This window comes from Apodemus sylvaticus, chromosome 1 (genome assembly GCF_947179515.1).
Source record: "Apodemus sylvaticus chromosome 1, mApoSyl1.1, whole genome shotgun sequence".
NCBI lineage: Eukaryota > Metazoa > Chordata > Mammalia > Rodentia > Muridae > Apodemus > Apodemus sylvaticus.
Genome location: NC_067472.1, coordinates 19,779,140 through 19,804,851, shown reverse-complemented (window position 1 = coordinate 19,804,851; position 25,712 = coordinate 19,779,140). Strand labels below are relative to the sequence as shown.

The 25,712-nt window shown below is 48.7% G+C and overlaps 1 protein-coding gene across 1 annotated transcript in view; it reads right to left on the bottom strand.

Moving 5' to 3' along the window:
- The window catches only part of Rrp12 (ribosomal RNA processing 12 homolog), a 32,188-nt gene extending 7,129 nt beyond the window's left edge, over positions 1-25,059 (bottom strand). Inside the window, exons 1-29 of the mRNA XM_052185698.1 lie at positions 24,812-25,059; positions 24,029-24,258; positions 21,987-22,070; positions 20,710-20,786; positions 18,608-18,713; positions 18,304-18,420; positions 15,716-15,854; positions 15,505-15,632; positions 14,823-14,921; positions 14,207-14,298; positions 12,226-12,337; positions 11,937-12,034; positions 10,764-10,878; positions 9,244-9,386; positions 8,976-9,097; positions 7,460-7,524; positions 7,215-7,377; positions 6,759-6,913; positions 6,496-6,563; positions 5,955-6,048; positions 4,106-4,264; positions 3,921-4,001; positions 3,631-3,736; positions 3,322-3,429; positions 2,709-2,866; positions 1,530-1,621; positions 1,216-1,383; positions 921-1,090; positions 587-712 (exon numbers count right to left, since the gene is read on the bottom strand). Coding sequence (XP_052041658.1) covers positions 587-712; positions 921-1,090; positions 1,216-1,383; positions 1,530-1,621; positions 2,709-2,866; positions 3,322-3,429; positions 3,631-3,736; positions 3,921-4,001; positions 4,106-4,264; positions 5,955-6,048; positions 6,496-6,563; positions 6,759-6,913; positions 7,215-7,377; positions 7,460-7,524; positions 8,976-9,097; positions 9,244-9,386; positions 10,764-10,878; positions 11,937-12,034; positions 12,226-12,337; positions 14,207-14,298; positions 14,823-14,921; positions 15,505-15,632; positions 15,716-15,854; positions 18,304-18,420; positions 18,608-18,713; positions 20,710-20,786; positions 21,987-22,070; positions 24,029-24,258; positions 24,812-24,950 — 3,514 coding nt within the window. The 5' untranslated portion in view covers positions 24,951-25,059. The remainder of the gene's footprint in view (positions 1-586; positions 713-920; positions 1,091-1,215; positions 1,384-1,529; positions 1,622-2,708; positions 2,867-3,321; positions 3,430-3,630; positions 3,737-3,920; positions 4,002-4,105; positions 4,265-5,954; positions 6,049-6,495; positions 6,564-6,758; positions 6,914-7,214; positions 7,378-7,459; positions 7,525-8,975; positions 9,098-9,243; positions 9,387-10,763; positions 10,879-11,936; positions 12,035-12,225; positions 12,338-14,206; positions 14,299-14,822; positions 14,922-15,504; positions 15,633-15,715; positions 15,855-18,303; positions 18,421-18,607; positions 18,714-20,709; positions 20,787-21,986; positions 22,071-24,028; positions 24,259-24,811) is intronic.
- Between the last annotated feature and the right edge of the window lie 653 nt (positions 25,060-25,712).

Here is a 25,712-nt window from a genome sequence, read left to right as displayed (position 1 = left end):
TGCTCTTCCAGAGGTCCTGAGTTCAATTCCCAGCAACCACATGGTGGCTCACAACCATCTGTAAAGGGATCTGATGCCCTCTTCTGGTGTGTCTGAAGACAGCTACACTGTGTTCATATACATTAAACATGCACACACCATGCACAGTGAGGGGAAGTTTTGTTTAAATTGTTGTATGGATGCATTAAAAAAAAAGTCACGGGAAGCTGGGTGGTGGTGGCACATGCCTATAATCCCAGCACTACGGAGACAGGGGCAGGAGTACCTCTGAGTTCAAGATCACTTGGAACTACTCTGAGTTCTAAAATAGCCAGGGTTAGACAAAGGAACCTGTCTCAACCCCCCAGCCCAAAGTTACTAAGTATAGAGAATATATGAAATAAAAATATGTTTAGTGAGCTCAGGAGGCGCACACAATGTTAGGGGCGGCCTTACAGGTCAGCTTCTCAGATCTGTTTCTACGCTTCCTCAATAAATGGTCACTATATGAATCGGCCAAGAGTCCTCAGGAGAGTGAATGAGTATCAAGCCAGCAGAGCCCTGGCCCCAGCTGCCAGAGCAACTGCTCCTCTGTGGAGACCCCTACCTTTAGTGCCATCTTCTTCCTCCACTTTGTCTCCATCTTCCTCCTCCCGTATGATCAGACGGCCATCAGCGCTCAACTTGAAGCCATGGTCCTTCTTCTTGCCCCGCCCGGGCCCAGGCTGGGTGGCTAGTGAAGTAGTTTGGTATGAGGTGATAGGTCAGTACTAACCAACTCTTCCTCCCTCGGAGTCCCCCCCCAACACCAAAGCTCCAACTAGGGGACTTTTAGTCCTTGCCCACAGGCCATCCAGAGAAGCCAACCCCTGCCTACCACCCACGAAGCCAGCAGCAAGGCAAGTCTACTCTGGGCTCCTAGGTCAGCTCTTCGTACTCACCAAGGACTCGATGGGCCACCTTGGGATCCAGGAAGTTGAGGGGCTCATCGCCACCACCTTCCTTCAGCCATGCCCGACTCCTCTGTCTTGCCAGCTTCCGCTGCTCCCTGCCCTGGCCTCTTTCTTCTTCCTCATCTTCATCCTCAGAGTCAGCCAAAATCTCCTCAATGCTAAATTAGAGAAGTCTAACATCAGCGCAGTCCTGCGACACGACAGATGGGACCTAAGACACTGCAGCCGGGACAGATTTGCGGTAGGGATAGACTAAGGCCCTGGGGCTGTGCCTGGGTCCTACCTGTCACCTTTGCTCTGGACGGGCTCCTCCTCTTCTTCCTCCTCTTCCTCCTCCTCCATAGCAGCCTGGCTCAGGGCACGATGCTTCTTGGCTCGGGTCTCAGCTTTTCTGATGTTTACCAGGACTTTGTGGTATTCTGCAGGTAGCAGACCCTTCACCAATTCAAATCTGAAGGGACAGAGAAGGGTTGTCTGGAGGTACTTGCCAGGGATCCCTTCCTCAGGGGAGGAGCTGTTCAGAACCAGCAGCCTTCCCCGCAGCCCTGAGAGACCAGGAATCCCACCCCCAACCCGACCCCATTCAAGTGCACAGACCCAAACTTGCGGATGAACTTGATGAACAGGTTCCGGAGCTTCATGCGGAAGTGCCGTCGCATGTCATCTGACAACTTCCCGATGGCTTCCATCTAGCAGACAGAGCACCAGGGTGTCAGAGGGAACACGGTGCCTTCTGCCCTGCCCCTCTTTCCCTGCAGTGCAGTCCAGTGTCCAGTACAGCTGGCCTAGCTACGAGGGGAGGCCCTGGCTACCTTGGTCTCAGGCCACCCCTTCCCTGGCTCGACTGTTTCCTTACTCTGGGATCCCATCTTCCCTGTGCCCTTTCATGCCACAGCTGTGATTATCCTTCCGAGGTGACAACTAAACACTCTCCATAGTGTCTTCCAATGGTTCGTTTACAGCAACTCGATGGCTTACCTGACGGCCATTAGAGTACCATTTAATCCACTCATTCTATTCTACCAGAGACTACCCAGCATCCTGAAGCCTCATGCTTCCTTTGTATCATGCAATCACGCTCATCCAGGCTCATATGGGTGACACATGTGGGTGGCAAACCTTATTACCAGAGAACAAGGCCCCCACATATCCTTTAATGAGATTCAGGAAGTTCTAAATACGAAGAGATATAGTAGATCTCCACTCTAGTCTTGTCTTAAACCTTTGGCTCCCAGTTAGGCTGAAGGCTTCTGGAGAACATCTATCCCTGCTTCCTTCCTTGAAGCTAAGGTTTGACTCAGAAAAGATATGCAAGAGAGATCTGAAGGGTCATGTGACTCCCAGCTGAAGTAGAAAATGTTAGCAGACTATTCCAGCTTGCAGGGAGAGTGGCTTACAGGTCCAGAGTCCCTACCCCAAGGGATTTTTCAGATCCTCTGTGGCCTGGCATGAACAGGAAGAGTGACTCTACAGAGAAAGAATGCAGACTGAGTCTTGAGACTAGATCTTGAAAATAAGTACCTGGCCTGCTTCTCTATCTGTACAACATGGGAGAAGCCCTGTCCCTTGGTCTTTAGTCTGGGACACAAGGTAATAAGAGACACTATAGGCCTTCTTTGTCAGTCAGCACTCTCCCACAAGCCCCTCCAGGGCTCCTTAATGTCCTCCTGCCGCTCAGAGCAGTAGTGAAAATGTTCTGAATTTGATCAAGTCCCATGGAGTTCATGCTCACACCTCAGGAGCACCCACCACCTAGTGAACAAAATGGAGCCTCACCACTAGTTGCACATGCTTAGCCAGGTGCACCACGTCCATGACCACCACGGCCACCTTGATGAAGCCTAGTGCAGATTTGACCACATCACGGGTTCGAGACGCCAGCAGCAGGCACACGTTCTCCAGGAGCTGCTCCACTGTGCTTGTCCCCATTAGCCCTGTGCACATGAGCTGCTGTCAGATACCAGAACCTTCAAGCCCAAGCCCCACCCAGGGTCAGAGGTTATCTATGGGCCTGACTGTCTGAATACCACCCATGCATGGCCTGTCTGTGTGCTTTCTGTCTTAGAGATTAGTTCTAAGAGGTTGGTGAGGCTGTTTGGTTTTATGTGGTTGGTGAGAGGAGGGACCAGAACTAAGACACACGGTGGGCCAGCCCTCTTTCTGACCAATCTGATAGAAGTGACAGGACACTGAACCTACAGCTGCTGGGCGGTGTGAATGTAAGGACGGTGGGAGAACTTTGTGGGACGAGAGTGGGAAGTGGACAGGGCCGGGTTCTGGGTGTGTTGGCTGCATCCTGGTGCTTGTCCCCATTCTAGTGTCACCCTGCCCTGATTTTGGGGGCACTTTTTACCATGACAGCACCCCAGGCCTTCAGGTAAACACTAACCTTTGAACTCAAACAAAAGGTGGGTCAGAGCCAAAATGCTGCAACTGACCGTGGTAACCGCACCCAGCAAGCCAGGATAGATCAGGACAAGGTACCGCTGCAGAGCGTCTGAGGACAGAGCAGGAAAGTTACTTGGAGACAGGGTGCTCAGGGACGGGACTATAGGCCTACAGCGCAGTCCACTTGAAGCCACAGCAAGAACAAGATAAGGTGTTCCCTGCACCTTCGCCCAAGACCAGAGGCTTCACGACTCCTCTGAGTCTGCAGCCTGCAGGCAGCTTGTCCTCCCAGCTCTCATCCCAGCCTCACCTTCCTGACTGGAGCCAAATCGCAGGAAAGCGCGGCCCATCTCCACCAGCAGGGTGAACGCATTCTTCCTTGCACCCACTGACACCTCCTTGGTACACAGGATTACCTGGGCAAACAGCCTTGTTAGGACATGCTAGGAGGGGCACCTGGGTGGGCAACACAGGCCTGCACACTCGCTAAGCGCGAGTGGAGCATGCGCCCAGCACATTACTTATAGCTCACTGCATGGCCATCTCTCGGAAACCACACTAAGACACCACAAAGCACACACCCTCCCCGCAACCCCTCACCTCTGGGAGGAGGGCAGCGATGAACTCCTCATGCTCAGTTGACAGCTTCTTCACAATATGTATGAGGCACTTCAGACGGGGCTGTGGGCACAACAACACTGCAATCCTCCAGTGTCACCCGGCCCCCTGGGTACCCCTGTTGATACCCTCTCTCCCTTGCAGACTAGGCAGCTTGGAGCCCTCACCCTTTTAGCAGGCGAGGATGTGCTCCGAAGTGAGTCCAGCAGAGTCTTCTTCAGATCATCCAGGTGGTTCTGCACAAAGCGGGCGGCGGGGCCCTGAGAACTGGCACACACCTCCTCCAGCACGCGGTAGGCCTTCTTCTGTACCCCATGGACCTTGCTCTGAGAGGGCAAATAAGACACAGAGAGAATAAGGAAGGGGACTGGGTTCCACTCCATCCTGTGACATTCCCCAAGCATCTGCTAGAGAGGATTCAGAGAGAAGCTGGTCTAGAAATGGAAGACAGAGCTTCAGGGACAAAGGTAGACCAGTTTTCCAAGCCATTCTTCTAACCACCACTAAATAACACAGGCGAGGACGAAATGATTCAAAGTACTTGTTCTTTCAAAGGACCCAGTTCGGTTCCCAGCACCCACATGGCATCTCACAACTGTAACTCCACTCCACGTCACAACCTTCAGGGGATCTGCTGCCCTCTTCTCATCTATGTGACACCAGGCACACAATGCAGGCAAAACATAAACACACAAAACAGAAACAAATTAAAAAAAAAACAAAAGTACTAAATCGCAGACACTCATGCCTGGGCTGGTGGCCTCAGAACATGCTAGGGGTGATCCACCTGGCACTCTCTGACTAGTGCTCTCACTACCCCACTGACTCCTTGTAATTCTGAAGGAGTTCCCAGGCCTCTCCCAACTTATTCCAGCCTGTCCTGGCCATCCGTGTCCACCTGCACCTTCTTCCTCTAACTACTACACAAACTGGCGGGGAACAGGGGAACTGGTCCTCAGGAGGGTGCTACTGAGCTGAACTCTGCATATGGTAAGCATTTTAGACAGGCCCAGCATGAGTAAAGGCATAGGCAGGCCAGCTCTATACAAGACCTTGGGGGTGTGGTTCAGAGTGCATGCCTAGCATCCACGAGAATCTGAGTCCATTCAGAAATAAAAGGAAAAAGAGGAAGGAAAAGAAAGAAAAAGAAAGCTGGGCGGTGGTGGCGCACGCCTGTAATCCCAGCACTCTGGGAGGCAGAGGCAGGCAGATTTCTGAGTTCGAGGCCAGCCTGGTCTACAGAGTGAGTTCCAGGACAGCCAGGGCTACACAGAGAAACCCTGTCTCGAAAAGAACCAAAATCCAAAAAAAAACCAAAAAAAAAAAAAAAAAAAACCAAAAAAAAAAAAAAAAGAAGAAAGAAAGAAAGAAAGAAAGAAAGAAAGAAAGAAAGAAAGAAAGAAAGAAAGAAAGAAAGAGAAAAAGAAAATGCACCAGTAAAATGGCTCGGCATGTAAATGTGCTTATTACCTAATGATGTGAGCCTGATAACCTTAGTTAAATCCTTGAAACTCACATAAGGTAGAAAGAGAGAACCGATTCTACAAAATTGTCCTCAGACTTTCACCCATCCTCATTATAACACACAAATAATAAATGAAATAAAACTTTTAAAAAGAGATAAAAAATAAAGGGCTTATTTAGGACTCTCTCTAATAAAAGCTAGGTGTGGAGCTGTAAACCTGTAATCACAGCACTTGGGAGACAGAGGCAGGAGGATGGAGTTCCAGGCCTGTTGAGATACGTGGGTATCTATCTCAAAGAACAGTCTGATGAGACTACAGTTGGTCAAAGGTGGAAGAAGGCACACTGGGAGGGCTGAAGGCAGGGGCAGGCCTAGAATGGCTACAGGAAAGGAGTGTAGCCTTATTCTATAAGACACACCTTGGCACAGGCTAGAGCACAACTGTACATCTTAGTGACAGATGGGCAGGGAAGGACCCTGAGGGGGAACTACTGTGGGAGTAGCCAGGGCGAGATCTGGCAAGTAGTAGGATGGAGATAAGGAGCACTCACCTCAAGGTAGGGCCGGATGGTAGAGTATAGCTTACTGATGGCAGCTTCATCTGAGTATGGAGCCAAAGCCACAACCAGGTCCAGGACAGATAATCTGCCAGAGTGAGGAACAGGAAGGGGCTTAGAGGACTAGAGGACAGAAGCCTAGCCTCCGCCCCGCCCCCCCGCCAGGCATTTTCTAATGGTAAGTAGGCAAGGTAGTGCTGTGATCAGGGAGCACTCAGAGCACCAGGTGCGCTACATAGTTCGTTATGTTCTCAAAAGGCCACAGTACAGGGACTATTATCACACCGACTATATAGATGAGGGCTTAGAGGCAGAATATGTAACTAAAGCCACATGAGCTGGGAGGGGTGGGGTTGGGATTGAACCCACTGATCTTTAGGATCTATCCTCTTTCCATTCTTCAGTAATAATGAACTAATCGGACCTCTCAGAACAGCTAGAACATGATATCTCAAGACTTCTAGAGTGAACCCAAAGGCTCTGCTAAACACCCTTTGGCTACCAAGCTCAAGTGAGGAAGCCCGGAACACTTTACCTGGTGAAATCGGAGCTGGCAGGATCGAGAACCTTCTCTGTGGCTTTTTCCAGGAAGCCATTCACCAACTGACAGCCCCAATGGAGAGAGAAACAGTGACCATAGATAGCAGCAGGTTCCTGAGTTAGTCCCCATAGTTCAGGCCCCCTAGCCCAGCCACACTGCAGTGTAAAGTCCCCCGTTCTCTAGCGCCTGGGGGTGAAATCATGACCTTTCCCACACCCAGCAGCAGCCTCCCCTCCCTTCCCCTCCCCAGCACTCACCTGAGACTCCGTTATGGTGAGGTAAGTTCTGATGGTTTCCAGTACAGCACGGCGAGGGGCTGCCGCCTCACCAGCTGCAACAGGCTGCCCATACAGGTTGAAGAGGATTGGCAGGAAGTTTTTGGCAAAGCGGCTCACTTCAGCACGGTCAGCCTCTGGCAAGAGGACCCAAGTTTGCACTGAAGGCACAGAGCTAACGGTACCAGTGGCCGCATCCTTTTAGAGGACCCCATGGCAGGATTAAAAAGCCAGGAGAGGCTGAGCCCAAGGCACACAGACTAAGAAGCCTCCAGGTTCAACACTGAGTGCACAGTCCACAGGAGACCTCACACTTCGGTGAGGGGTAAGAGGCTAGGACTGATGTTAGCCTCCTGGAGCCCAGTGGCAGCAGCATGGAGGCAGTAAAGATGGCTGCCTAGCGCCCCAGGTCATCTTCTCAGGAGCTCCCACATTTACCTGCTTCACAGCCCTTAGTGATGAGAGTGCGTAGGGCCTGGCACACAGTGACCCTCAGGTCTGGGCGTTCATTGATAGCTGTGCCCAGGGTCCGTGCCAGGCCTTTGAAGGAGGCAGCCACATCTGTGGGTCTTGTGCAGAACCCAGGCAGGAGGGTCCAGATCTGGGAGGGAGGAATTTGGGAATTTAAATGTGACTTGTACCCTGAATGCTCCTTCCCTCTTCTGTCCCCAGCCGACCCTCACCTGCCACTGGAGCGTATCATAAATCTTCGACTCCACTGTGCTGCCCGCCTGAGCCAGGTCCATTGCTGGAGGGTGTGACAAAGATATGGTGTGACCCAAGAAATCCTCTTGGCTAATTGGCCTCATTTTACCAAACCAAAAGCCCTACAATAAGGATACAAATATGGGTAATATCCCCATAAATTAATAGTAACACTAATTATTCTAATAATGAAAACAAATCTATGACTTTAGGCATTACAGTTGATACCTATGATCCTAGCACTCAGGAGGCTCAGGCAGGAGGTTCAGGAATTCAAGGTCATCCTTGAATTAAATACTTATTTAATTCAAGGCTAAAGAGACCCTGTCTCAAGAAAACAAACCAACATCCCAGTGCTTACAGATATGCGATGAGTCCCATTTTAATTACTTGCCAATAAGAAGACTTTTTTTCCTGGCTTTACAAGATAGGGTTTCTCTGTGTAGCCTTCCCTGACTGACTTGGAACTCACTCTATAGACCAGGCTGGTCTCGAACTCAGAGATCCACTTGTCTCTGCTTCCTGAGAGCTGGGATTAAAGACGTGTACTACTATCTCTTGGCAATAATCATTTTAATATCCTTTAAAACCTTGTTGCTTGCAAACCAAAGATGTAGCAGGACATGGTGATGCATGCCTTCACTCTTAGCACTCAAGAGATAAGCGCATGAGCTTGAACCCATATATATAAACATACATCTGTAAATCCATCTGTAGGTTTGTCAAAGTCTATAGAGTACTTCCTCAGTATCCATGAGGATCCCCACAGAAATGTAGGATCCCCATAGAAATGAAACTCCAAATGGTTAAGTCCCTTGTATAGAAAAATGGTAACCACACTCATTCCCCTAGTCATTAAATCACTTATAAATGTCTTATCAAACACCATGCGGGGCTAGAGAGATGGCTCAGTGGTTAAGAGCACTGACTGGGGCTGGAGAGATGGAAAAAAAGAAAAAAAGAAAAAAAAAAAAAACACTGACTGCTCTTACAAAGGTCCTGAGTTCAAATCCCAGCAACCACATGGTGGCTCACAACCATCTGTAATGGGATCTGATGCCCTCTTCTGGTGTATGTTTGAAGACAGGTGCAGTGTACTAACATACAATAAATAAATAAATCTTTAAAAAAATAAAATACTGTGTGATAAGTATTTAGGGAACCATCTCTATAGTCGACTGAATCTGTAACACAGAACTTTGGGATATAGATGCCAGCTATATACATATAAACCGTAAAATTAAAAAAACAAAAAACAAAAATTCTACCTAATGGGCTATCATGACAAAGAAGATCTGAACTCTTTCCTTTGATTCAAGAAGGAAGAACAAGGCCCAAGGGCGGAGGCTCCCTAGGGAGCCCTTGCTGGCCAGTTCCACACTTCTCAGAAGAGCGCTGCCAAATGTGTACACTAGACTGGGTCTTTCTGACCTGTTCAACCTCCTAGATGTGGGGAGGAGGGGCTCAGATTGCACACAGCTAAGGGCTCCATACCTTTTCTCTTAAGAGTGGTGGCTAAGGGCAGGAAGTAAGTGGTGAAGAAACCAAGTCGTGTTTCCCGAACATGATCCCGGATGACAGGCAGCAGCCAGCTCCGCGGGAAATCCAGAGTCTCCCTGTGGGAGGAAGGACTCAGTGAGAAGAGGCGGCAGAAGCAGACTGAAGGGCCCGCTGTGTACAACATCTGGTGGATACACCGCATGGAACAGAGCAAGCTGCTTGCATCTCCTGGGCTCCTGAAGACAATCAGGGTCATACTTACTCAGAGCCATCGATTTCCAATGGCACAGCCTGCAACACCACCTCAGGTCCCATGCTGGTCACTGCAGCCCCCACAGCCTGGTCTAGGGCTGCTGTGTGGGGGAAGTGAGGAGAGAGGCGCAGGTCACACAGGGATTGGAGACACTGGAACAATGAGAGGACAGAGACATGGCAGTAGGGCCAGGGTGTGGCACTGCATCAGAGCAGTCACCGCACGGTCAAGGTCTGGGGTCAAGCTCAGGCATAAGAGAAACAACAGAATGCCGTTTCCTGCTGCCCAGGAGCAGCAGCTGACTTCTCAAAGGCTCCTTACTCTCTGATGTTTGATCACAGACCCAAGTTTCAGAGAAGGAATCCAAGGTCTAGACCAGGCTGGGTCCATCCAAGGGATGGAGGCGGATTCTGGACACAGACGAAGCCCACAGAGATGCAGACTGATGACCCAACTGACTCCAGGGTGTGTCCGATCCCTCCTGAGGCCCAGAACCGTTAAAGGTTGTTTCATTTAACATGAAAAACCTCAAAATTTCACACACAAATGTAGTCTCAATTATCTTAAAGAATGGGAAGATGTGACCAAGGCTGGCCTAAAGCCAACTACGAGCTCATACTGAAGAGGCAGAGGCAGAGGAGCACTCTCCAGTTGCCCTCAGTACCAACCATCCTTGCTTCTCATAGCCGGGCTTCTCATAATCCTCTAACGCCGACCTAGCCAAATCAGACAGCAATGAGAAGAAACGAGAAAGACCCAGGAGCTAACCCAGCAGCTGCAACCTGATCTGGTATCTACTCAGGATGCTCAGTCCTTAGTTACTTCACCCTGGGCTAGAGAAACCCTGAGACCTAAGGTTATTTAAAAATATCAGTGTTAGCCGGGCAGTGGTGGCGCATGCCTTTAATCCCAGCACTTGGGAGGGAGAGGCAGGCGGATCGCTGAGTTCAAGGCTAGCCTGGTCTACAGAGTGAATTCCAGGACAGCCAAGGCTATACAGAGAAACCCTGTCTCAAAAAACAAAAAAAACAAAAAAAACAAATCCCCCCCCCTCCAAAAAAAAAAAAGGTTCAAAAGGAGGGCTGGAGAAATTGCTCAGCAGTCAAGAACATAGCTGCTTTTCCATAGGATGGGAGTTCAATTCCTAGCACCTACATAGCAGCTCAGTCATCTGGAACTCCGTTCCAGGAGATCTGACACAATCATACATGCAAACAAAACACCAATGCACACCACAGACAGCAGACAGACAGACAGACATTTGAAAAAAAATTAAAAGGGCCAGGGCAGCACAGGATTCTAAATCAACATCAACCAGGGTAACTGGGCTGCAGTGGTGGTTACCATCCACCCTTCTTGCTATTCCCACACTGGTCACCTGGAGCCACAGTACCAGGCAGCTGCTGTGGGCACTGTCAACATTGGGGTGGCGCAGAGTGTAGACATGTGAAGACTCTTCCTGGCTAAGAGTCTTCAGACCAAGGACTCAAGTGCCACCAGTGCCCTGGCCCCAGGAGCCATCTGCTCACCTTCTTCATCACAGGATGTGCCTGCTTTCCACAAGCTTCGAAGAAGACACCCAGGAGCTGCAGCACAGAGCTCCAGGCCGCGTGAAATCTGTATGTCAGGCCCTCTTCCACTGCCCTGTCACAGAACAGGACAGTCAGGGCCACAGTCCCACCATCCCAGAAAATAACAGAAGCTGGCACTGTGAGCCACAGACCCCACTAGCCTGTATAGGGGAGGGGCCAGGAGGACACAGTGGAGAGCTAACGCTTAGAAAGTGCTCGCACTCTTCGTTACATACTCCTCCTGACTGAAGAGAAACATGTGATGCAGTAATATGTCCCATTTTCAGATGCGGCTCAGACATGAACCAGCTGTCAGTCACTGCACTGGCCTCCTCAGCCAGGGTACTATGCTGTCCCATGTGTTCTCTACCTGACCCGAGGGGGGAGATGGCTGGGAACAGGTGGCCTGGGCAGAGAGGAAAAGTCTTCATCAGGCCCTTCCTGTGTATCCCTTACCTAGTCCCATCTCCCTCACAGTATCTGAAGCCCTGGGGACACTCACTCCCTGAGAGCTCCTGACAGCTCACACCAGCTGTACAGGAACAGTACCGTCCTGTGTTCCTGTCTATTAGTCACCAGAGCACCAGACAGAACAAACAGACCCAGGAGATACACCAGGACCCTACCCCCTTTCCAGAGACTGCTTAGCACACTGTGGCCATGTCTGTGAAAGGCTCCTCACAGGTGTTGAGGACAACCCAGAAGACTCCATGGTCAGCCTTTTATGATCAAGATGACTTCTATTTCCCAGCTGTAAAAGGTGTTTATATAAGTCTGCTGAATGTCTAGCTACATGCCTGGTGCAGCTCTCCCACAGAGGAGGACTCAAAGGTATCAAGAGGTAAAGGAGATTGCTCCATATATCTGAGGCTTACAAGCAACAGAGCTGGATTCAAAGCCAGCTCCAGGTCCAGCTCAGAAGCAGGCTCCACGAGCCACACTCTCCCATCACAGTACGGCACCTCTCCTAAGTGCCTCTGAAACGGCACACCCAACTGGCAGGAGCTGCTCACTCAGGCAGAGTCTGTGGAGCACCTGGTACAGGGAGCACTACCCAAAGTGGTAAATGGAGCTTAGAACTTCCAACAAGGTCCCCTTTGTACCCACCTCATGGGGACACCACAGTCTCACCTGAACATCTTAGCGATGTACTGAGGAGGACCTGAGGCTGATGAGGTCACAGAGCCAATGTCAGCTATGTGTGGAGCCACACACTCCTTCAGGATCTCCTACAAAGAGAGGCCAGGCTGTCTAGTCCAAGGCTGTACCCCAAGTCCCACTCACCCTCCCAGACAGCTGTTAGCTGAAGTTGCAAACGCCTGTGTCCCACTGCGAGACGCTCCCCAGTACAAAGCTGGCATCTAAGGCGGCCTGGGAGACAGAACAGCAGGCACCAGCGGGGTTTAGCAGGTTCAAATACCTTGAGAGTCTGGGTAGCAGCCGCCACCACTTGTGAATGAGGGGAGAGGAGACAGGTCATGGCAGTTCCAAAAAACCGAGCAAGATGACCCAGCCCCAGGTCTCGCTGCCACCTGTCAAGACAAAACGTTTCTGTGGAACCTGGCCCTGAGCCTCAGAGACCTGAGCCACCAAACTCAGTGAAAACATCTACTGGCCTGCAGGGTCCCTCCAGGCCCCCCTGGAAGGCCATTTCAAAAAAGCACTGTCCTAAAAGTAACAGTACGTGGGGTTTAAGTAGCTTGGCACATAGAGAGAGAGCTAGCTTGTCTTCCTTAACGCCACCATCTTCCCTGCCCCTTACACTTTCCAGAGTGAAATCAGTTTTTACCGTGCCACACAAACGATATAATAAATCCTGCTAATGTGTTCATGAAGCTCCACACCAGCACAGACACAACAATAGACATCTCACTCCAACCCTGCAGCCATTACTAAGCCATTACTAAGCCCACTCTGCAGATGATGAAACTGAGACACATACGGCCACACAGAGAGTGAGAGGAACTCACACGTTCAGGCAACCCGAACCCAAAACATAAAAACAAAAAGCATCACACTTGAGGGTCAGCAAGATTGCTTTGTGGTAAGGGCCCCCCTTAAACTGGGCCACTAAGCCTGAGGAATGATCCCTGGAGTCTATCCAGTAAAGGAGACACCTACTCCTGAGAGTCACCTCCTGATTTAGACATGCATGCCATGGCACATGCATACCACACGCACATAACATACACCTAGGCTGCTAGCCGGGCGTGGTGGCGCATGCCTGTAATCCCAGCACTTGGGAGGCAGAGGCAGGTGGATTTCTGAGTTCAAGGCCAGCCTAGTCTACAGAGTGAGTTCCAGGACAGCCAGAAATACACAGAGAAACCCTGTCTCGAAAAACCAAAAAAAAAAAAAAAAAAAAAAAAACAAAACACCTAGGCTGTGGAATAGACTACTTGCAGTCCGAGCATGAGGATCTCTGTCTGAATCCCATAAACTCTTACAAGCTGAGCACAGTACCGACCCCAGCACATCTTCAGCAAGACAGGAGGTGGACACAGGAGACTCCCTGGCAACTGGAGGCCAGTCAGCCCAACATATGCCACAGCAAACAATAAATTGACCATGTTTCAAAGAAGATGGTGAGGACTGACCCTTGAGGTTTTCTTAGGACTGCCATAAGTGTGCTTACTATGGCATGTGTGTACCAGTAACTCAACACCCATGAACTCACACACATAAACACACAAAAGAAACAAATAAACTAATTAATTAAAATAAACAAAGATCACACCAAGACTGGGCATGATGGCTCACAGTCGTATCCCGGTAGCTAAGAAGCTGAAGCAGGCCTGGCCCTGCCAGGCCAGGCATGTTGGCACATGCATTTAATCTCATCACTCAGGAGGCAGAGGGATATACACTTGTGAGTTCAAGACAGCCCTGTTTATATAGTTAGTCAGAGCTATATAAGCATCTTCAAATATAAACAAACAAAAACCAACCCACAAACAAACCCAACAACTAAACAAAGCCAAGAGTCTGAGAGGGCACAGGGGTAAAGCTTGCTACCAAGTCGGACACCTGAGCTCAATCCTTGGGGTTCACATGATGCACGGAGAGACTGACTCCTAAGTCTCCATCCACAGAAAAGAAAACAATATCCCCTTCACCAAAAGCACAGCAAGCTGAGAATCATGCTCTGAGCCGTCTCCAGCCCAGAAGGCTCTGTCCTGTTTGTGGCTTGCAGCTGGCTTGTCGCTGCTCGGTGAAGAAGGAACCTGTAGGAACGGCCATGCTGCCTGCCCTTGCTTTCCTAACCTAAAAGCAGGTCCTTACTCACACAACACAGGCCTTGGGACTGAGTGGCCTCCCCAGCTTCTGGCTCATGCTCCTCACATCTGCATGAACAGTAGGCAACCCAAAGGGAGACCCTAGACTGATGTCACCATTCCTACCTGATCAGGTTGATGTGGGCTTTCTCCATGACCTTAAGCCAGGCCAGCAGGGGCTGTAAATCATTCTCACTGGGAATGTAGTCATATAATGCCTAGAGACAGAAATGAGCAGGAGAGTCTCAGTCAGCAGTAGCGTGAAGGATGTTGAGCCTTTCCTAGTCTCTTGGTGAAATCACTGTTGTGACTGGTCAGAAGTCACAGCCCTGCTCTGGGCAACCCTTCCAGGTCCAATATTCCAGGAACAAACTCCAGGAGTGGAAGTGAGGGGCCTCACACACCTGGGAATCACTGACGTAGAGCCCTTCTCTGAGCAAATGCACTTCAGTATTTTGCAAACAATACTGGGAATATGTATGTCTCCCTCTCTAAGTCTACCCACAGATATCTGAGGTCAGAAGCCCTTTCAAGCTGCAATCATTAGTTAAAGTGTTAACTAGATCTGAAATCCATGCCCATCTCCCACGATGGCTGATGCAATTTCAGTGCTCTCTCCCCGCTCTACAAGCTTGGCTATTCTCCACTGGACGGCTTGTCCCGAGCAAGCTCACGGCTGTAGTAAAGCAGCAGAGCTGGCCCCCAGCTATGAAGCCTATCCTCCCTCAACATTAGGCCTCACCGTGATGATCTGGGCGTTGAGTTCTGCCGACAGGGTGCTAGAGCTGGGCTTGGCATGGAAGAGGTTATGGAAGGCCTGCATGGCACAGGCTGTCACAAGCTGCAAGAGACACACAGACTTAGCAAGGAAACACAAAGTTCCCAGGTGCCCTGAGGCTCTCCAACTCCTGCTCTATCACAGGAGCTACATGGAGCCTACAGGTCCCCTAGATTCCCAGATACCCTGAAGACTGTCACTCTAGTAAGAAATAGCAACCAACAAAATACTTCAAAGGACATAGGGACTGAGACACGGCTCAGTGCTAGAGCCTTACGTAATACAAAGGCCCTGCGTTCAATCCCAAGAACACTTAAAACAAAGTTAGGGCTCAACAGATAAAGTGCTTGCTGCCCAAGTCTGATGGCCCAAGTTTATTCTCTAAAACACATGTAAAGATGGAGGAGAGTCAACTCCATAAAGCAGCTCTGACCACGCATGCACAGACACACGCAGAGGAATCTGAAGTCAGCGTCCACACAGCCCTAAGACAAGCCGGCCCACTCTGACAGCATGGATGATGCAGTGTCGTGTCTCTGGCTTTTGGTTAGAGCAGGCTCAGGACAGAGTCTTGGCCTCTTAGCGGGGATTACAGAGCCATCAGGAAGCCTGTCCCCGAGCTCTCTGAGTTCCCCTTCTTCCTTACCACATGGTTCAAGGTCATGACCCGAAGCAGAGTCTCACTGCAGCTCTTCACCAGGCCTTCTGGGAAGCAGGGTAGCATGTCCTTCAGCAGTGTGAGCATGTGCAGGGTGGTGGTGGCCTCTTTGGAACCTGGCAGACAGGGGAGTTTTACTCCTAACCCTCCTGTATTCCCCCTCCTTCCCCTCCACCTGCCGTGGGCCTAGCTACCTCACCTCCAGACTTCTCAATCTCCTGGATGCAGAACTTGGCAGTGGAGACAGCAGCAGGATGATGGGCGGGGGCCTTTTCCCCAAACATGAAGTCACTGCCCTTGAGAACTGAGCACACTCCATGCTGAGCAGCCTTACGGATCTGATGGGAACAAGGATAGATCACCATTTTGGATACTCGGAACAACCGCCACTAGCAGCCTGATGGGACACCTATTATATACTAGCCACTGCTGTATCAGGATATACACCACAGAAGCCTAAATTTGTTAACTAGCCAAATGGCCGAGGCAGCCCAGAGACTCAATCTCTGAGCAATAGGGTCTTCTGCAGTCATGGATATAATCATTTAGTTACCCAGCAACACCAGGACCACTGCTCTAAGTGTTAACAAAATGCCAGTTTTCTTGCTTGAGGCAAGAAAACGGGCAAATATAAAGGAGAAAATAAAGTATACTTGCAAGCACTGGGGAGATGGTTAAGAGGTTAAAAGCACTGGCTAGCCGGGTCGTGGTGGCGCAGGCCTGTAATCCCAGCACTCTGGAAGGCAGAGGCAGGCGGATCTCTGAGTTCGAGGCCAGCCTGGTCTACAGAGTGAATTCCAGGACAGACAGGGCTACATGGAGAAACCCTGTCTCAAAAAAACCAAATCCAAAAAAAACCAAAAAACCAAAGCACTGGCTATTCTTGCACATAGTTAGGGTTCAGTTTTTATGACCCACACAGAGACTTACAACCACCTGTAACTCCAGTTTCTGGGCATTTGGTATTCTGGTCTAGACTTCACAGGCACCAGGCATGCATGCAATACACATATATACATGCAGGCAAAACACTCACATAGTTCTGGGTGATGGCATACAATTTTATATTTATTTTGTGTGCACTGGTGTTCTGCCTGCATATATGTCTGTGTGAGGGTGCTGGGTCCCCTGGAACTAGAGTTACAGGTGATTGTGGTTGCTGGCAATTGAACCCTAGCCCCCTGGAAGAACAGTCAATATTCTTAACTGCTGAGCCGTATCTTCAGCTCTGACAGTATACACCTTTAATCTCAGCACTAAGGAGGAAAAGGCAGGCGGATCACTGTGAGTTCTGAGACCAGCCAGAGCTACATAGTGAAACCCTGTCACCAAAACAAACAAACAAACAAACAAACAAACAAATGACATCCATCATTACACAAATAAAAAGTATTGTTTTTAGAGATATTTTGCTGACAAAGTGTCAGCCTAATGAAGTGGCATTGTAACAGTGACCTGATGGTGGTGTGTTAATGATCACATGAATACACACACAAGGAAGGAGACAGGAAATGCCTGGGTTACAAGCACTTCACATGGGCATCACTGTATGTTCCCAACACTAAATTTCTGAGGAAGCAACACGGACCCTCTTGCTGAGTGCCTGCTATAAAGCAGGGACTGCCCCAGGCCTGAGACTCCACACAACTCTGCTGCAAGACTGGAGCTATCTCTTAGGAGGCCCAGGCTTACAGAGATTAAGTAACTTGCCCAAGGTGATACCTCAAGATGAACTAAGAACCCAGCTCAGAGCTGGGTTGATGAGAGGTTTGTAATTCCAACTGCTGGGCAGGCTGAGAGGGCGTGTGAAAGTCCCGGGCCTGCCTAGACAGAGTGAGTGCACAGCCAACCTGGGTAGTTTAGTAAGATCCTCTCTCAAACCAACACAGAAAAATGTGGCCGGAGAGAGCTCAGTGGTAGAGTGCTTGTCTGGTATGTATAGGGCCCAAGGTTCAATGTTCAATATTACAACAACAAAAATGAAACAAATTCAAATTCTCGATACCACAGAGAATACAGGAAGGGGGTGGAGGCTGGAGAGATGGCCCAATGGTCAGGAGCACTTACTGCTCTTCCAGGACATGGGTTTGGTTCCCAGTACCCACATCAGGTGGCTCACGACTGCCTATAACTACAGCTGCAGAGGACTCAACACTCTCTTGTTGCTTCTGTAAGCATATGTACACAGATGTCACTCACACACAAATACAAACAAATATTAAAAAAAAAAAAAAAAAAAGCTGGGCGTGGTGGCGCATGCCTGTAATCCCAGCACTTGGGAGGCAGAGGCAGGCGGATTTCTGAGTTCGAGGCCAGCCTGGTCTACAGAGTGAGTTCCATGACAGCCAGGGCTACACAGAGAAACCCTGTTTCAAAAAAACCAATAAATAAATAAATAAACATATAAATAGATAGATAGATAGATAGATAGATAGATAGATAGATAAATAAATAAATAAATAAATAAATAAATAAATAAATAAAAGTCAGGCATAGGTTAGAGCATGTACTTGTAAACCCTGAAACTATAGAGGGTGCAGACAGGCGGATCACAGGCTTACCGGTCTCCAGTCTTGCCCCAAGCTTAATGAGAGATTCCGGGAATAACGGAGTAAGGCTCAGAATGCTAAGGGCAGGACCCTTCTGTGTACACATGACTATGGGCACACATGTGTATACAACACACACACACACACACCAAGAAAAAAAAATCAAACCGGGAGTTAAGTCCTAAGTCCTTTCCAACCCAGCTCAGTCAGGCTGGTTCTGGGGTAGCCAGAGTCTCACCTTTGGCTTGGCATGCACGGTGAAGCTCAGCAGGCCATGGTACACCTGAAGGGTGATGGGATAGCCCCAGGCCTCCAGGTCTTGCTTCCGAAGGAGGATGGCCAGGCAGGAAAGGACCTTAAAGAAAAATGTAGAAAGTCCCTCAGCTCTACCAGCCACAGGGAAAGAGTCCAGGGTCTCACCAATCCTGGAAAAGCCCAAGGAGATCTGTTTAAGGATCCACGAAGTACCACCTATACCACTGCCAAGGAAGGGCAGATGCTTTAACCACACCCGTGGGACTCAGGAATCAGCAGGCACTGACCCATCGGAGTGCAGAGGTGGAGCCACTGCTCGCCTGGGCAGACATGATGTTCATGAAGGCTTTGGAGGTATCAGAGAACTTCTTCATGAGCACAGGACTTGGCACTCTGTAGGGAAAATACAGTCAGTCCAGAGCAGCCAAAGAAAATCAACTGAGAAGGGCACTGGTGTTAAAGGCTGAGCAAGTCAGCAGTCAGCACAGGTGCACATCTGTCTGCCACTGGGTTAAGTGTGCTCTCTGCACCTCTTATCGTCCCTACCAGCCAGCCTCAGTACTATCGAATAAGGGCACCGCAGGGTCACATAACCTCATATGAGCCTCTGTCCTTCCTTGTGTATCGTGGTGCCAATGATTCAGCCCCACTGCCCTTCTCTAGAAACCAGTAAATGATAGCCTAAGGCACACACAGGGCCTGATGCAGCATGCCTGTGGACATTCCAGTGTCTTATTTTGATTTTCTTCCCCAGGTTGTTGGGTTTTTTTTTTTTTTTTTTTTTTTTTTTGGTTTTTTGAGACAGACAGGGTTTCTCTGTGTAGCCCTGGCTGTCCTGCAACTCATTCTATAGACCAGGCTGGCCTCAAACTCAGAAATCCGCCTGCCTCTGCCTCCCAAGCTGGGATTAAAGGTGTGCACCACTGCCCGGTTTAAAAAAAAAAAAGAAAAAGAAAAAAAGATTTTATATATATAAGTACACTGCAGATATCAGACACACCAGAAGAGGGCATCAGATCCTATTACAGATGGTTGTGAGCCACCATGTGGTTGCTGGGATTTGAACTCAGGACCTCTGAAAAAGCAGTTGGTGCTCTTAATCTCTGAGCCATATCTGCAGCATTTGGTCAATTAGTTTTATTTTGTCCTTCCAAATTTTGTATTTTATACACGTATGAGTATGTATGCACGGATACACATGAGTGCAGGTGTCTGTAGAGGCTAAAGTCATTGAGTCCCGTGAAACTGGAGTTATAGGCAGTTATGAGCTGCCCCACATGGGAATTGAGCTCTGATCCCCTACAAGAGCAGTGTGCACTCTCAACTGCTAAGACAGCTATCGATCTGCTTTGTTCACTTTTTGAGACAAGCTCTTTTGTGGGTCACTCAGCCTGCCTTCCAATTTACTATGTGGCCAAAGATGAACCTGAACTCCTGATTCTTCTGCCTCTACCTCCCAAATGCTAGGATTACAGGTTCTCAAGTATCTTTTTAAAATATTTAGTTTTTGATTGCTAATCATGGTAGAATATACAGTCACAAAATTCACTAGGTCAAGTTATAAAAGCTACTTTTAATTGTAAACTTGACACAATCTAGAATCAGCTGGGAAGTGAATATTAATGAGGCTCTCTCTATTTATACTGGGTTGAGCCATTGCCATGTCTACAGGTGTTTGTCTTAATTAAGCTAATTTAGGTTAGAAGACCCACTCCATTGTGTCCTGGGCGAGGGATCCTGAGCTGTGTAAGACCAGCGATCCAGGGCTAGGGACATGGCTCAGCAGTTAAGAACACTTGCTCTTCTTGCGCAGGACTGGAGTTAAATTCCCAGCACCCACACTGGGTTGACCACAGCTGGCTATAACTGGGGATCTGACTCAGTCTTCTGGTCTCCACTGTACCTACAGATTGTGGTGCACACAAAATCTCACACATGAGCATTCTGTGGAGGCATTAAAGGGCAGTGAATCCTTCAAAGCTGGAGTTATAGGCATTTGTGAGCTGGCTGACATGGGGTACTGAGATCTGAAACCTGGTCTTCATGTACTCTTAACTGCTGAGCTGTCTCTCCAGCCCAAATATTTTCATCTTAAAAAAGCAAGTATGTGCCGGGCAGTGGTGGCTTTAATCCCAGCACTTGAGAGGCAGAGGCAGGCAAATTTCTGAGTTTGAGGCCAGCTTGAGTTCCAGGACAGCCAGGGCTAGACAGAGAGGCCCTGTCTTGGGGAAGGAAAAAAAAAAGCAAGTATATGGGCTAGAGAGACATATTCTGTCTCTCTATCTCTCTCATATACAGACACAGACAGACAGACAGACAGACAGACAGACAGACACACACACACACACACACACACACACACAGTCTGCCAAGTCCCAGCTGGACTTACCGCTTCAGGACAAGATTTAGTAGGTACGCAACGGCAGCCAGTGACTCTGGGGACTCCACTGCTTCCATTGTTGTCATCTGAGGGACACAGTGAGGGGTACAGACAGGTAAGTAACACAATGCACACACAGAAAACCACGGGTGGCAGGTGGAACCCGCATGCTGGGCTTCGAGTTCTGATCAAGAACCCTCTTCAAGGTATAGAAGGTTCAAATCTGAGCTCTGCCACTGTGTAACTTTGGCCTAGTAACCACATATTTCTTACTTTATTCATTTATTCTTTGAGACTACAATGTGTCGCTATGTAGCCCTGGCTGGCCTTAAACTCACAGAGATCCACCTGCCTCTCCCTGTCTCCCAAGTGCCCTAGTAACCTTTTGTGACTCAGTTTACCTCTTATAAAATAGGGATAAGAATATTTTTATTGGGGCTGGAGAGTTGGCTCATCAGTTAAGAGCACTGACTACTCTTCCAGAGTTCTGAGTTCAATTTCCAGCAACCACATAGTGGCTCACAACCATCTGTAATGGGATCCAATGCCCTCTTTGGTGTGTTTGACAGTGTAGTTGTGTAAATAAAAATAAATATATCTTTAAAAAAAAAAAAGAAGTAAAAAAAGAATATTTTTATCTTGCTTGGCATAGCGGTAGTACTCTCTACCCATCTCAGAAAAGAATGGAAAAAAGTCTATCATCTTGTGGGCTAAGGATGCAGCTGAGTTACTTAAAGCATGTGTAAAGCCCTGGGTACAATTCCTAGTACTGAAAAGAAAAGCCAAACTCTACAGTAGAGACGATGCTGTAGATGGACTCACAGTTCACAGACCTTGGGAGGCTAAGGCAGGAAGACCCACATCATTTCAAGAGTAGCCTGAGTTACATAGTGAAAACCTGTTGTAAACGTAACTCCCCCAAGCTGTCCTCCATTATCAGGTGATTTCTGGAAAACTCTATGGTACATTCATGAGAATAAAAATAGTAAACACTATGCTAGTATAATTATGGATATAATCTTTTCCTGTCCTGTCCCTAAAAGGACCATAGGGACCTCTAGATCACACCTTAAAAGTAATTTTTTTCTAAAGGATCTTCCGGTCCTAGTGAACTTTTGTCTTACAAGGCTTGAGACAGTAAATGCCACCAGTCTTACCCACAATCCACCAGAGAACAGAAGCACTTTTACCCACTGGAGGTTGCCCTGCCCGGACAGGCCTGGGACACCTTGACAGCCTGACTGACCTGCTGCTTGGAACACTCAGCCCCTGTCACACACACTCACCAGAGCGGCAAAGTACTCAGTCTCCGTCTCCTTGCCTCCCTGGGATCGAATCACCTCCGTAACAGCAGCCAGCACAGCACAGATCTGCATAGCAGGAGTAAGTATCCATGATGTATCTTAAATGCAACCCTGGCCTGGGTAGCCCCTTTCCCTTTCACAAACTGATGGCCTTATGAAACCCAAAGTCGATCGGAGCAGCCGGGCTATTTGCTTGGGAATTGTGATTGTTGTGAGGGTGACATAGCCTTTGGGACAAATTGGGGTTTTTCCAGAAGTTAAGTTCATTCAGAGAGCAAGTTAATCATAAAATGGCATCTAAAAGCAAAATGGAGTTTGCAATGTTAAGCTGGGCCCTTCAAAGTGAGTTCTGATGTTCATTCATCTCAATTCAACAATTCTGGATGAGAGACAGTAGCAATCATTTTCCTCAGTACTTCCAGAGGGCTTTCAACAGCGTGCACACCACAGGGCCTGGTAAACAAGAGGCCCAGACACTTGACTGCCCCAAGGCCGCCTCAAGGACAAGGTTTCTTATAGAAACACCTCCGTGAACATGCACACTGAATACTGCAGCCACGAACTGGAACACATAGACAGCAACAGGAGATTGATCATACACAATTACAGGGGCTGGAGAGGGTTAGAGGGGAGGGACTAGGAGAGGCAAACAGCAGTCAGCATGTTGTAGTAGTAGTAGTAGTAGTAGTAATAAAAATAAAAACTATTTTAAACTTGATAGGCTTTTTTTTGTTGTTGTTGTTGTCTTGTTTTTTGAGATAGAGTCTGGCTATGTAGGCCAGGCTGGCTTCAAAATGACAGCAATTCTCCTGCCTCGGCTTTCCAAGTACTGAGATTAGAGCAGGCATGTACTACTAGGCCAAGAAAATGAGATTTAAATGTTATTGGACTGGGGGCTGGAGAGATGGCTTAGCAGTTAAGAGCACCGACTACTCTTTCAAAGGTCCTGAGTTCAAATCCCAGCAACCACATGGGGACTCACAACCATCTGTAACAAGATCTGACACCCTCTTCTGGAGTGTCTGAAGACAGCTAAAGTGTACTTACATAGAAATAAATAAATCTTTAAATGTTATTGAACTACTTAAAAACAACAACAACAACAACAAACAACAACAAAAACCCAACGATGTGAGAATAATTAACTGTTTTGTCAGGGAGAAGTTGGAGAGCAATGGATATAAAATATAGCCATATTTCAGTAAACCCTAGTAAATATACAAAATGTTGAATAGAATTAGGTATGTAATCCCAGTATTCAAAAGCCCGAGGCTGCCAGGCGGTGGTGGCACACGCCTGTAATCCCGGCACTCTGGGAGGCAGAGGCAGGCGGATTTCTGAGTTTGAGGCCAGCCTGGTCTACAGAGTGAGTTCCAGGACAGCCAGGGCTATACAGAGAAACCCTGTCTAGAAAAAACCAAATCCAAAAAACAAAAACAAAAAACAAAAAAAGTCCGAGGCAGGAGGATTACAGTCTGAGGCCAACCTGAGCCACAAAGGCCAACCTGAGCTAGACTAAAAGGCCTTCTCATAAGGCAGTGGCGCACACCTTTAACCCAGCACTTGAGAGGCAAAGGCAGACTGATCTCTATGAATTTGAAGCCAGCCTAGTCTACAAACAGAAACCTGTCTCAAAAAAATAACCAACAAATATTTTCAAATATATATGAACATTACCACACACGTTTTTTTTGTTTTTTGTTTTTTCTTGAGACAGGGTTTCTCTGTATAGCACTGGCTATCCTGGAACTCACTCTGTAGACCAGGCTGGCCTCGAACTCAGAAATCCACCTGCCTCTGCTTCCCAGAGTGCTGGGATTACAGGCGTGCACCTCTACCGCCCGGCTACCACACACGTTTTTTTAAAGGGGACTCTACCCAAGGAGGGTATATGTAAAGGGCACGAAGGATAAAAGAGATGATACATCATCCAGAAATACCAACAGCTGTCACCAGAGCTCTAAGAAGTAAGTCATGAATGTGCCCCGCCTACTGCCCTACAAACTCCACAACCAATCTCCTACCTCCTTGTGAGCAGCTGAGTTGGATTCCCAGAAGCGCTGCACTTTGCTGAAGGTGACGTTTGTACAGTCAGACAAACCACTCAGAAACGTGCCCGAGGATTTCTCAGTGAAAGCCACCTCTGGGTCTTGGTCCATGGTCGTCTCAGGGGTTTGGCTTTTGCCCAGGCTCAGGGTTCCCGACTGCAGTTCATTGTGCAACTTCACAGCATCAACTGTCAGGTCGCTCTTTCCTGAGAACCAGAGCAAGAAGGTCATGGCCCCATTTGCTCCCAAACTTCCTTTGGCTGAAGGAACAGAACTCCTAAGAAACAAAACAAGAGGGCCAAGACCCCCAATCCCAGCGGCTGGATTCCAAACCAGGCTTGCCTGCACGGCCCTGTGGAAGCTTGCAACTTTCAAAGCCACGAAAAGAGGAACCCCCAGATCCGTTTCTGCTTCCCTGTACTAAAGGCACAGCGACATCCAGAGCCTGGGTCGTATACTGTACGGAGACACCCGAAGGCGTAAGATGTGGGTTAGTAGTTGAGTGTTTAGCTAGCGTGCACAAGGTCCTGGGTTCGCTCCCTAACACTCCCTCAACACACACATAAATCTACAGAGGCACACAAGGGTAGTGACGGCCACGTATCCCAGCCCAGAGACCGCGGTATCCTAGACACGCTTTTCCCTTCAGAAGACCGTTTCCGCATCTGTCAAACTCGAGGGGCGGGCCTTCACAGAGAGCCTGGGGCTGACATTAGCCGGCCACAAGACGCCGCCCAAGGAATCCCACGGCCCGGCTACCTGACGGGCGGCTGAAGAAGCGGCTGCGAGCGGCCTGGCGATGGCGGCAAGTGGCGGGGTTGCTGTCGCTGCTGTGGCCTTTCTTCCAGCGCTTCAGCTTGGCCGAGACACCAGAGCGCAATTTCCCCGAGCGACCCATGTTGACCACACAGTGGCTCGGACTCGCTCAGCAAACACAGGTCCAGCCACGCCGAAAAGACAGCAGAACCCACAGCCAAACCCACGTGTGCGTCCTCAGCCGGCTCCGGTCCTCTTCCTCTGATGTCACTTCCTGTCGCCAGTCTGTTACCACGGCAAAACCAATCAACATCCGGTTTGAAGCTTCCTATTTGCTCTGAGATCTTACTCCAGGAAAGGAGTTGTGGTGTTTCGGATGCTGTGGGTTCCTGCTGCACCGCCGCGATTCATGGCCGTGGAGAAAGCCTTATAAAACGGGAATTTCTTTGGAATTAAAAGACAAATTTATATTACTCTCAAAAAAAAAAAACCCAAAACGGTTGTTCAAGCGGAGCGTGCTATCCGCACGCTTGTAATCCCAGCAAACTGGAAGATTGTCGTAAGTTTTAAAGCCAGCCTAGTCTCTACACGGCGAGATGCAAGATCCTGTCTAAAAACAAAAAATGACAAAATAAATACATCTGTAATCCCAGCGCCTAAGCAACAGAAGTAGGTTGATCTCCGTGATTTTAAGGCCAGTCTGCTCTAAATATTGACATAGCGAACTCCAAGACATTCAGGGCTACACAGTGAGAACCTGTCTCAAAAAACAAAAACAAACAAACTAACAAAAAAACTCTAGTAAAGTTCAGAAAAAATAAAACTAAAATCAAAAATTGTGGATGAGTAAAAAATGAAAACATATGGCTTCATGAGAGAAAAAAGCAATTAGTGCCCAAGAATT